This window comes from Calypte anna, unplaced genomic scaffold (genome assembly GCF_003957555.1).
Source record: "Calypte anna isolate BGI_N300 unplaced genomic scaffold, bCalAnn1_v1.p scaffold_235_arrow_ctg1, whole genome shotgun sequence".
Classification (NCBI taxonomy): domain Eukaryota; kingdom Metazoa; phylum Chordata; class Aves; order Apodiformes; family Trochilidae; genus Calypte; species Calypte anna.
In genome coordinates, this window is record NW_022045499.1 from 4,031 (window position 1) to 16,164 (window position 12,134).

Genomic DNA, 12,134 nt, shown 5'->3' on the forward strand with positions numbered 1-12,134 from the left:
CATCAGCCACAAGTCCTTCTCTGTTTAGAAACAGGAGGTTCATTGCAGTGTCTTCTCTGGTTGGTTGCCTCACAAGTGTGTCAGGAAGGTCTCTTCCACACACTCCAGGAATTTCCAGACCTGTTCCCTCTCTGCTGTGCTGTATTTCCAGCAGACGTGTGGGAAGGTGAAGTGAGAACAAGGTCTCAGCTATTGCAGTTCTACTTCATCTGCCTCTCCATCCTAGATGGGTCCTCTAGAGCTATGTTGGTTCCTACTGATAGGACTGGACACATTTTGACATCCCAAATACGGAAGAAATTTTTGAAAAAACAACCTCTGTAATTAGCAATAGGGAGAATGAAAAGGTCAGGAACTATGCCCCCTCCATAAAAGAGAAAAAGGGAAAAGTGTAATTATTAACAATGTCCAGGAGATGGCATCCAAAGAATGGAGATGTCTCCTGCACTGGTTTTTCATAAGAGAAATGGTAAGAACTGTAATTATTAACAGTCTGCAGGAGGTGGCACATGAAGTGGGGAGGAGATGTTCATGCTGGCTGCAGGTCCCGGGTCAGTGTCACCATCAATGCCACAAAGCACAGCCCAACGATGCCCTGGAGCAGGCTCCAGAGCTGACAGCCAGCACATCAAGGAGAGAGGAAGGTGTGACATCCCACAGCTCTAAGAACAGCTCTGAGACCAAACCAACCAACATTGTCACCAGCAACTCTTAAACCCATACAGGGAATAATTATAACTAATTTGTTTTAACATGCTCTGATCAGATCTGGTGTTATCTCAGCCCTTTGTGCCCCACGTTGGGCCCAAATAAAGACTGTTGAGGTTGAACACCAGCCAGGCCCTGAGAACCACGCAGCTGTTCCCTCACACACCAACAGTGGGATGGAGGAAAATATAAGAATATTTATGGATGGAGCTAAAAATGTCTTAATTATTGAAGTAAGATACAATTAAATATATATATATATTTATTTTTTCAGTAATTGTAATGCTAGTTCTAGTGGCCCCCAGAGCACTGCCTGGTGGGACAGCCTGACCTTTTCTTGGCCTCAGCTGGAGACTCTTTTCATTTGGATTCCCTGGCCCCCACCTCCCCTTTTCCCCTCTTCACTTGCAGAGCCCCCGGGCAAACCCAGCGCGGTGGGGCCAGGGCCGGTGGGAGGCACGGGGGGCACGGCTGGCACCCGTGAGGCAGTGGGAGTGGGTGTCCCCCCTTTTTGTGTTGAGTTTTCTTCCAAAGCCAGGACATTCTGTCCGTGCTGGGTGATGCCAAGAACGACCATTCCCTTTCTTAGGGGGAAATGCAAAGTGCAGCCTGCAGGGCGTTCTTGATGGCAGTGCAGAAAGCAGCTGCCGTAGGAAAGAGAGGCTGCTGCGGGCTTTTGGAAAGGGACACTTGTCATGCATTGCTCCTCCTGCCCCTAAGGGAAGGTGTCCTGCAGGCAGGGCAGGAACGGGCTCGCTGCCGCTGCCCCCATCCCCTCACTGTGTGACAGGACAATCGCTGCCAGCGCTCGGGGCTCCCCGCAGAGACCCCGATGATGCTGGTGCCATGCGGGGTGGGTGGGTGGGGATGAAGTGGCAGCGTGGGGACAGGAGGGAGCTGAATGAGCAGCAGCTGCTGGATGGAGGGTACAAGGGCTGGCACTGACAAGGGGGTTGAGAGAAATTATCCCAGACCCTTCCCAGGGAGCCAATGAGAGCAATGTTGTGTTTGGGATGAAAAGGAACCATGTTCTTAATGGAGTGATGGATCTCAAAGGCTTTACCTCACTGTCCAGGTCTCTTGCAGACAAATTGAATATACAATTGTAAACTGAATACCAGTCAAATAGAACTTTTCAATATTTTTTTTTGTGCTCTTTGTAATCTTCCCCAAACTGGAACCTCTGTAATTAGCTGTGCAAGTCTCAAACACTAAAAACACCACAGGGTGACTCATGGCTGCTCAGTACTGTAATGGGCCCCCTGGTGCCAGTGGCACTGAGTCCATGATCCTCAGGTACTGAAAGGAGACTGAAAAAAAAAAAAGTCTTTAGAAGTTAAAGCCAAAACAAAAACAAAATCATTGTGAAGTATTGATTGGCTCCATTGGGTCCCATTACTGACAAAGCCTCCCCAGAGACTTGTTAGAGAAGGTCACTGGAGGCCATGATTGCAGGGAGGAAAAGGTTCTGTAAAGGTGGCTCTGAAGCCACCTGTATTTATTTATTTATTTCTTTTATGGATCAGTCTGGACAAACTCTGAACCCCAGGAAATGGGAAGGCAGAGCCCAGCCCTCACTTGTGGGTCAGGACTTTTCCTAGGGGCAGTCAGGTGTGAAGATGAGCAATAAAAACTGCAGGAAAAATGCACAACACCTCCCAACTACCCCAAGAAGGGGCGAGGAACATACCAAGTGCAGAGCCTCAACAGAAACTTCTGCCTGGTGGTGGTGATCCAGTGACCATTTCTAAAGTCACCTTTCCAGACACAGACTCTCCAGACAAAGGCCATTCCCATTCCTCTCCAACTGTCCCCTTCTCCTACTCTTGGTTCATTCAGATGCCTCTCCCCTGGGTGCTGCTTTGAGCAGCAGGTTGTTCAAAGCTCCCCTGTCTTTCAGCAGCCTGATTGTCTCTTTAGCCACCTCTGTCATGATGATCACATCTCTCTTTTCCCATCTGTCTCTCTAAACCCTTTCTCATCAGATTCTTCTTCACTTTCTCTGTTTGACTTTTCTTGGCTGGCACAAAGGAAAACTCCTGCTGTGCCCGTGTGCAGTCAGTTCTCTAAGGAGAGCAGGTGGGAGGTGGTGCAGTGGAGCTGTAACCTCCAGCTGCAGAGAGGAGAGGAGAAGTCTGATGCAAGGAGCAGGGATGGAAGTCCCAGGTGGGACATGAAAGGAATGGTGGGGCTGGGGAGGTGAGAAGTAAAGTTGCCCACACAGTGTCAGCCCTCAGGGAACTTCTGTCACCTCTTCTCTAAACTGAAAATCATGACATGATCTGTTAAAATAGAAAAGAAAAAACTCCCTCAGACCATTTTCATTAAGCACAGTAGGAAATTTTCATCCTTAACTACAGTGTTTAAACCTCTCCAATTAGCTGTACAAGTCTGGAAGATGTGAAGAATATCCCATGGAGAGCCATGGCCCTTTAGTGCTCTCTGTATTTCAAGGAGCCCCAGGGTGTGTTTGGTGCTGAGTCCATGATCCTCAGGTGCTGAGAGATGAATGAACAAACTGCTCCAGAAGTCAGAATGGAACCTGAAAGTACCTTGAAGCATTGATTGGCCCCACTGAGGACCATTGCTGCCAGAGCCTCCCCATGGCCTTGTTAGAGCAGATCACTGGAGGCCATGATTGCAGGGAGGCAAAGGCTCTGGAAAGGTGGCTCTGAAGCCAAGGATTTTTCATTATTTCTTTATTAATGAAGCAGTGAGGCCACTCTCTGAACCCCAGGCAATGGGAAGGCAGAGCCCATCCCTCACTTGTGGGTCAGGACTCTTCCCGGGGAAAGTGGAATATGATAATGGGTAATAAAAAAAATTCTGACACATCCTGACCTCCCCAAGAAGAGGAAAAAAAGTCCAGAGCCTCAAGACAAAATTTCTCTTGGCAGACCTTGGTGGTTGAGGCAGCTGCCATGCCTGAGGTGACAAAGCCCTTGGTCCTGTTGGGCCTTTCAGCCTTCCAGAGCCCTTGGCCACCTCTCCTGCAGGCTGCCCTACACTGTCCATGCCTGCAGCTCCTTCTTTAAACTGCTTTAAAAAGGCTTGAAACTGAAGGAGCTGCAGGGAGGGATCCAAAATAGCAATGATCACCCCACCATCACCACTACAACAGATCTGGGATTAAACCAGGCCTGATGACTCCAGGAGTCCAGCCTGGACTTTCCCAGGGCCGCACTGCAGCCTTGGTGGTGACGTGAGAGTTATTGGGAGTGAGGGGGGAGGAACATGGTACCATTTTTCTGTATATTTGTATATATTTAGTAATTTTTCCTTTTTATCATTGCTGTTTCATCAAAGCTGAGTAGTTTAGTTTCCAACCCATAAGTCTCTCTCCCTAAATCTCTCCTTTCTTTATCAGGGTGGAGAGGGGTATTAATACAGAGCATCTGTCATTCAGTTAATTGCCGGCCCCGTGTTAAACCCTGACAAATTTATTGGTGCCCAACGTGGGGCTTAAGCTAATTAGCTTGAGCCTGGTTCAAATTTCAACTCATTCATATGAATAGTTTGAATTTTGACTTCAGCTGGAGGATACCCAGATGGCTCCACTGAGTGGGAATCAAACAATTCTCTTTGGAAATTTCACAGGGTTAGAAATTAAACCAATCCTGCTGTACCTTACTTAGAGTCCTTGATTGTCCACTAACTAAAACCATCTGCTCTGCTTGACATCCTGTCTCTCTAATGTGTCACTTGACTCACTCAGCATAGTGTCACTTTCAAGTTCCCTGAGAGTGCACTTGATCCCACTCTCTGTGTCACTGTTTAATGTATTGAACAGGACTGGTCCCAGTATTGGACTCCTGAGGGACCATATTGGAATCTGACCAGTCCCCAACACCTCCATACAAAGGAAGAATTGGCATTTCTAGGCCACGAATGGCCAGGTTATCAGAGGAACAATTCAAAACGCAAAAGGTAACAATTAATCCAAAGACAGGAGCCAGATGGCTCAGCTGAGTGGAAATCAAACTATTTTCTTTTAAATTTCACAGGGTTTGAAATTAAATCAATCATGCCGTAACTTTTGTTGCTCTGTGTTCATTCTTGGTGAGAGCTGCTTAAGAACTGTAGTTGTGATATGGTCTTCAACAGTGTTGTACATGGTACAGTGTTTTTCCCACACTTAGGAGATACCCATAGGATACACATTTCATACACACAGGAAATATCCCTATAAAGAGGAAACAGACTGCCCACAGGTCAAAGCACCCACGCTTGGAAAAGCTCTCAGGTATCTGAAAGCATTGGCTGTACGAGATGTGATCTCTACCAATGATGAGACTGCAGATCCTTATCACATGCCATGCCCTAAGCCTGTGAGGCAAAGGTTTGTGCATGCTGCACCATCCCCATTTAACCCTACACTGTCAGTAATGTTATGGGTTCCTGGAGAAATGGAACCAGCTGTGGGTGATGGGATTAAAACAGCAGGAGAATATGAAGATGCTGTCATGGCTCCTCATGGGGCCTGGGTCTCAGCTGTAAAGGGAACAGCTGAGAAACTGCACCCAGCCCATCACAAAGCCCTGGTGGTGCTGTCGAGAGCCCAGGCCTGGAACTGTCTGGGACCATGTCACAGAATCATAGAATCATGAAAGGGGTTGGGTTGGAAGAGTTCCAGATCATCTTCTTCCAATCCCCTGCATGCACGGGTAGGGACACTTCCCACCCAACTGAAGACAACCCTGTCCCTGTCCCCATGGAACTCACTGGAAATCCAGACATAGAGAGACAAAAGCCATCTCACATTCCTGCCATTTTCCCAAGCCATGCTCTCTTTGCTCAAATGTGACTTTTTCTAAAATTTTATGTGTTCCACTTAATAACTGATATTATCCTGGTGCAGGGTGCTCCAGGGCTGCAGATCCACATCTGCCCCTCCGTGCTCCTCCATGGGCTTCAGGGGACAGCTGCCCTCTCCCCACAGCCTGCAGGGGAACTGCTGTTCTGGCCCTTCCTTCAGTCACTGACCTTGGGGTCTTGTGGAGGGCTGGCAGCAGGCTTCCACCTCCTTCTCCATGGACATCTTGGGCATTTTCTGCCACAGACATTCCATGGTCACCCAGGGCAGCTGCTGACTCCTGAGGGAGGTGCTCTCCCAGATATAGGCAAACCCAGGTCTCCACAACCCTTTTGTGTCCCCAGGGTCACTGCAGAGACCCCCATGACAATGGTGTCCAGGCACCAGACCCTGCATCACAAAGCCCTGGTGGTGGCTGTGGAGACTCCCAGGCCTGGAACTGGCTGGGACTGTGTCACAGAACAATGGAATCATGGAATGGGTTGGCTTGGAAGGGTTAAAGATCATCTAGTTCCAACCCCCTGCATGCACCTCCCACCCAACTGAAGCCAACCCTGCCCCTGTCCCCATAGAACTCCCTTCTTAATCCCATCCACAGCATCAGCCTCAGTCAGAGCTGGTGGACAGACAGATGAGTATCAGCCAGCTGTGTGCTCGGGTGGTCAAGAAGACAATACCCATCCTGGCTTTTGTCGGGAATAGCATGGCCAGCAGGAGTAGGGAAGTGATCGTGCCCATGGAGAAAGACAGGAAACAGTGTTGGCACAAGTGCTGGACACTGAGGCACTGTCACATCCTTTCAGGAGGACTTTTGGGTTACTGATGGCACTGTGACCCTCATCATCTCGTGAACTTCCCACCCACCACATCACCCACCTCTTCAATCCAGACATCCCCAGTCTGGCTACAACAGGACAATGGTAGAGCATGGCAAAGGGCTTGCTAAAGGCCAGCTGCACCCCAGGCCTTTCTGTCCCCTGCCCACTCTGCTTCAGCAATCCCCTCTTTGTCCTTCACCTGCCTGCAGCAGGATGGACCCCATCACTGTCCCAGGGACTGAGGTCATAGAATCATGGAATCCTAGAATGTTAGGGGTTGGAAGGGACCTCTAGAGATCATCCAGTCCAACCCCTCTGCCAAAGCAGGATCACCCAGGGCAGGCCACACAGGAACACACCCAGGGATGTGTTGTAAATCTCTAGAAAAGGAGACTCCACAACCTCTCTGTGCAGCCTGTTCCAGTATTCCCACAGCCTCACAGACAAGAAGTTTTGCCTCATGTTGAGGTGGAATTTCCTATGTTCCAGCTCAAACCCACTGTTCCACTGAAAAGAGATTGGCCCCTTCCTTTTGACACCCACCCCTCAGATATTTATAAACATTCATAACATCCCCTCCTCAGCCTTGATTTCTCAAAGCTAAAAAGCTCCAACTCTCACAGTTATTCTTCATATGAGAGATGTTCAAGACTTGGATTGGATGTTAGGAAAAAGTTCTTTACATAGAGGGCAGTGGATAAAAGAGAAGAGGATGCCCAGGGAGGTAGTTGTAGCCTCATCCTTGGAGATATTCAAGGTGAGGCCTGAGGAGGTCTGAAAAACCTTATCTCATAGTGACTGGCCCTGCTAATTGCAGGGGGGTTGGATTAGAAGGACTTTAGAGGTCCCTTGAAACCCAAATAAGTTTGTGATTCTATGATTCTATGACAATATGAACTTTGACCACCTCAGTTACCATGGAGAGTGCCCCGAGTTATCCCAAGATGGGGTTTGGAGGCCCCAAGCCCATGGCCAGTCTGAAGAAGTTGATGATGGGTCAATGCTCAGTGCTGTGGAGACTGTGAGCAGTAGAGCAGTATCCTGGGAGTGCCTGAAAGGTGGGTTTGGGCATGGTGGAGCTTTTCTTCACAGTGGGAAACAGCTTGGGCAAGAAAGAATGGCCCAAAGGGCAGCTGGGGATGCCTGGAGTGGAGAGCAGAAGAAAGAAATGTCACTGCAAGGGCCATGCTGGGGAACACCACATCCCCCAGAAGGAGCCTGGATCAGCCCAAGGCTCTGTGTGCCAAGGCAGAGGCAGGGAGGACACAGAGATGTCAGGAGAGGAAGGGGACAGCAAGGTGGGGCAGGCGGGTGAAGGAGCAGAGCCTGCAGGGCAAGAGGCACAGGGGATGGGACAGCCCAGGACAGACTGTGCTGGAGAGGAGAGAGGGAAAAGCTGTGGAAAAGCTGGAGGCACACTTGGCAGAGCCAAGCTCTCCATGCCTTTGCTGATGGCTCTTGTCTCTGTCCCTGATGGCCATGGGGAGACAAGTGGAGCTTCCAGCAGCACTGGGGCTCAGGGCCTCCTTGTCCATGTGCAGGAGGCTGGGAGGTGCCGTGCCATAGTCCTGCCCTTGGCATTGCCCATCTCCACATGCCAGTGCTGCCAGGAGAGCCCTGAGGGCTGAGGCAGGGACAGGATCTCCCTCCCTTGCCAGGGGCTGGGGCTCAGGGCTGGCACCTTTGGGGAATGGGCTCAGGGCTGGGCCCTTTGCAGTCCTGACACACAGCCAGGCTTCCTCAGCACCAGAGCCACCTGCACCTTCCTTTTCCCCACCTGCCATCACTGCCTCCTGCTTCCTGCTCCCCCCACACCCTGCAGGGGACGCTGCTTTCTCAGGGCTGTCCCTCAGGGGGACCCAGGCACATGCCAAGAAACTTTGGAAACTTTGGACTCTGCCTTGGACTTTCTTGTGGAGAAAGAAGCTTCTGCAGCTTCCTCTCCTTGCCTCTTGAGCAATTGTCATGGGCTCAGCATCAACCCCCCAGAGGGCTCATTACAGCTGTGAGCTGGGCTCCTGGGATGGAGGGAGCTGCTGGCAAGTGGGCAGTGCTGCAGAGAGAGAGCTCTGGGCAGGAGCAGCTCCTCTGCAGAGCGCAGCAGGGCTGAGGGCACTGCCAGGGTATCTGGGGGAGATGAGCAAGGCAGAGAGAGCTTCAAGGGGGTGAAGATGGAGGGGATGAGTGACAGCTGAGTGGAGGAGAACCTTCCCAGCTTCTGACATGGTGAGTGTCTGGTGCAGGGCAGTGAAGCTGGTGCAGTTCCTGGAGGCATCTCCTAAAGCTGCAGAGCCAGAGCTGCTGGGAGCTGTAAGGGGGGAAGGGGCTGGAGGTGGAAGGGGAATTGTGAAGAGGAGTGAGGGGGTGTGTGCAGGCAGGGGTGCCCAGGGCTGTCCTTCAGAGCAGGGTCCTGCAGCCCAGGGGCTGTGTGCTGGGGCAGGGACTCTGCTGCCTGCCTGCCTGCCTGCCAGGGGCAGCTCTCAGCCTGCCCGGGGAGCTCCCTGGTGCTGGCAGAAGCTGTGGCTGGCAGGAGACAGGGAGCACAGGGCAGGCTCCTGGTGCTGCTGAGAGAGGGATGAATTGCTCAGGGCTGCTCACAGCTCCAGCTGATGCCCAGAAGATTTCTGAGGGGACTTTTCAGGAGTCCCTTCAGGGCAGGGCTTTCCTGCTCCTGGCTGGGCTCTCCTCAGGCTCTGCTTCCACTTGTCTCTCCAGGACATGGAAAGCTCTTTCTGCACTCTGCAGAAGGCACAGAGACCCCAGTTCTCCCCAGCCCTTGTCTGAGCTGCTCCTGAGCCCCTGCACAGCCAGAGATGCCCCTGGACAGGTCCTGCTGCTGCCAGGAGGGGTCTGCAGGGCAGAGCTGAGCACTCAGGGGGTGGGATGGGGGCTGTGAGCACTGACAGGGAGGAGAGCTGGGGACAGAGAAAGAGCTGCAGGCAGCAGAGATGGGCAGGGATGGAGAGGGAGCTGCTGCCTGGAAGATGATGGCAGGGGGGATTCCTGCACCTCCCAGCCATCCCCTGCAGAGCTGCTGCCCTCCCTAGAGCTAAACCCTGCTCTCTGTCACACAGCACAGTCCCCCAGCCCTTCAGATCATGGGCACTGAATTCTGAGCATCCTTCCAGCAACCCTTTGCACCAGAGAGGAGAAGTGCTGGAGTCTCTGCCTGTGTCTCCCTGTCCTGACTCTCTTGGCAGCAGAACTTTGGCAGGTTCCCCTCTTGCCCCTGCTGCTGCTGCCCTTGTTCTTCCCATGCTTTTTGCTGGGCTCGGGGGGGGGAGCATTTAGGATACCTCATTTAAGGTTCTTGTCCTCTTTGTGCAGCTGAGAGCAGGACTGATGGACAGAGCGGCTGTCCTCACTCTGCACTAAGGGACAGTCCCTCTGCCTCTCAGCATCCTTAAGGTTTCACTTGCAGAGCAGCAGAAATGCCAGGGGCTTCTGCATTAAAATGCTCTTCCTGTGTGTGGGAGAAACTGGACCAGACCAATCCATTCAGAGTCCTTTCAGCTCTGCTCTGCAGGCTGTATATTGAGGGTGACAATGCTGAAAAGCTATTTAATATCAAGAATAGATTTAATCTGAGATCCCCCCTGCTCCTTTTTACCAGTTGGTGTATGGCAGCACTGACTTCCACTGAGCCCAGAGTGCATACCCTGCTTTGAGTTACACCATCAGCCAGAACCAACTATAGCTCGTGAATGGCACCTGCAAAAACTCTTCCTGTACGTAGTGAGGTGGTTTGGGGATTTCTGTGAATTTCTAAAAGAATTTGCTCAGAAAAATCTGACCTGACTTACTTATCCTTTTTCTTTCTCTGGCAGTGCACCATCCCCAGAGGCAGCAGATGTCCAACAGCAGCTCCATCAGGCAGTTCCTCCTCCTGGCATTTGCAGACAGGCGGGAGCTGCAGCTCTTGCACTTCTGGCTCTTCCTGGGCATCTACCTGGCTGCCCTCCTGGGCAACGGCCTCATCATCACCACCATCGCCTGTGACCACCACCTCCACACCCCCATGTACTTCTTCCTCCTCAACCTCTCCCTCCTCGACCTGGGATCCATCTCCACCACTCTGCCCAAAGCCATGGCCAATTCCCTCTGGGACAACACAGACATCTCCTACAAGGGATGTGCTGCACAGCTCTTTTTCTTTGTCTTCTTCATCACAGCAGAGTTTTATCTCCTGACCATCATGTCCTACGACCGCTACGTGGCCATCTGCAAACCCCTGCACTACGGGACCCTCCTGGGCAGCAGAGCTTGTGTCCACATGGCAGCAGCTGCCTGGGGCTCTGGGTTTCTCTATTCTCTGCTGCACACAGCCAATACATTTTCCCTGCCCCTCTGCCAGGGCAATGCCCTGGACCAGTTCTTCTGTGAAATCCCCCAGATCCTCAAGCTCTCCTGCTCACACTCCTACCTCAGGGAACTTGGGCTTCTTGTGGTCAGTGCCTGTTTAGCTTTTGGCTGTTTTGTTTTCATCGTGGTGTCCTATGTGGAGATCTTCAGGGCTGTGCTGAGGATCCCCTCTGAGCAGGGAAGGCACAAAGCCTTTTCCACGTGCCTCCCTCACCTGGCCGTGGTCTCCCTGTTCATCAGCACAGCCATGTTTTCCTACCTGAAGCCCCCCTCCATCTCTTCCCCCTCCCTGGATCTGGTCGTGGCAGTTCTGTACTCGGTAGTTCCTCCAGCAGTGAACCCCCTCATCTACAGCATGAGGAACCAGGAGCTCAAGGATTCTATCAGGAAACTGATTGCAATGTCATTTTTCAACAATGAGAAATTCATCATCATTCTCCAGAGATGACTCCCGCAATATGTTTTTCCCTGTTTTTTTTGTTTTGTTTTTGTCTTTGTATTTTAGACACTGCATTTATCATTACTTCTGTTTTGTTGTCATTTCTGGTTATGTTCCTACATTAATGTTTAGACCTGTATAGCTAAAGCTAAAAAATGTCCCTGTTTTTAGTTTCCTGGTTACCTTATAAAATTTGTTCTAACCCTTACTGCGAGTCCTTGATTATCAACTAACAAAAAACATCTTCCCGTGTCCACATCCTGTCCCTCTAAGGTGTCACTAGACCCACTCAGCATAGTGTCACTTTCAAATTCTCTGCAGGTTCACTTGATGCCACTCTCTGTGTCACTGATGAAGATATTGAACAGGACTGGTTCCGCTATGGACCCCTGAAGGACCATATTGGAATGTGACCCAGTATCCAACACCTCCCTGCAAAGAAAGAATTGGCATTTCTAAGGCCATGAATGGCCAGGTTGTCAGAGGAACAACTGAAAATGCAAAAGGTAAAAATTCATCCAAGGACAGTTCCAACATCTCTGTGAAAGACTCACCCGTGGGTCAATGGGAGAGCCTCCCAGGATGACCTTGTCAGCTGAAGGTGAGAGGTTTCTGCCAATGGGGTCAGAAACTCACGGTGGGAAGCCAGAGTAGGGACAGGGTGGGGTTTTGATACCAGCAGCAGAGCTGGGCTGAGGGACTCAACACCCTCTGTGCCTGAGCCTGTACTGAAGGGGTCTGCAGGGCTCTTGTGCTCAGGGAAAGGGCACAGGAGGAGAGCACGGATGGGCAGGAGCCTCAGGACATCCCAGAAGGACAAATCCAGGGTCTGCCCCTGACAGGGACTCACCCTGGCCATGGCCCAGGCTGGGGCTGCCTAGATGGGAGAGCCCTGTGGGAAAAGCCTTGGTGGGCAGAAGCTGGGCAGGAGGAGTCTTGTGTCCTGGCAGCAAGAGAGGCCACCAGCACCCTGGGCTGAATGACCAGGAGAGTT

At 51.4% G+C, this 12,134-nt stretch overlaps 1 protein-coding gene across 1 annotated transcript; it reads left to right on the forward strand.

The window, feature by feature from the left end:
* The first annotated feature begins 10,189 nt into the window (after positions 1-10,189).
* LOC115600323 (olfactory receptor 14J1-like) lies at positions 10,190-11,149 on the forward strand. The gene has a single exon (XM_030468703.1). It carries the CDS (start codon positions 10,190-10,192, stop codon positions 11,147-11,149), a length of 960 nt encoding a protein of 319 aa, XP_030324563.1.
* The last annotated feature ends 985 nt before the right edge of the window (positions 11,150-12,134 follow it).

What these genes read in the sequence shown, in the direction of transcription:
- LOC115600323 (XM_030468703.1), top strand. Translation starts at nt 10,190, where the DNA reads ATGTCCAACAGCAGCTCCATCAGGCAGTTCCTCCTCCTGGCATTTGCA.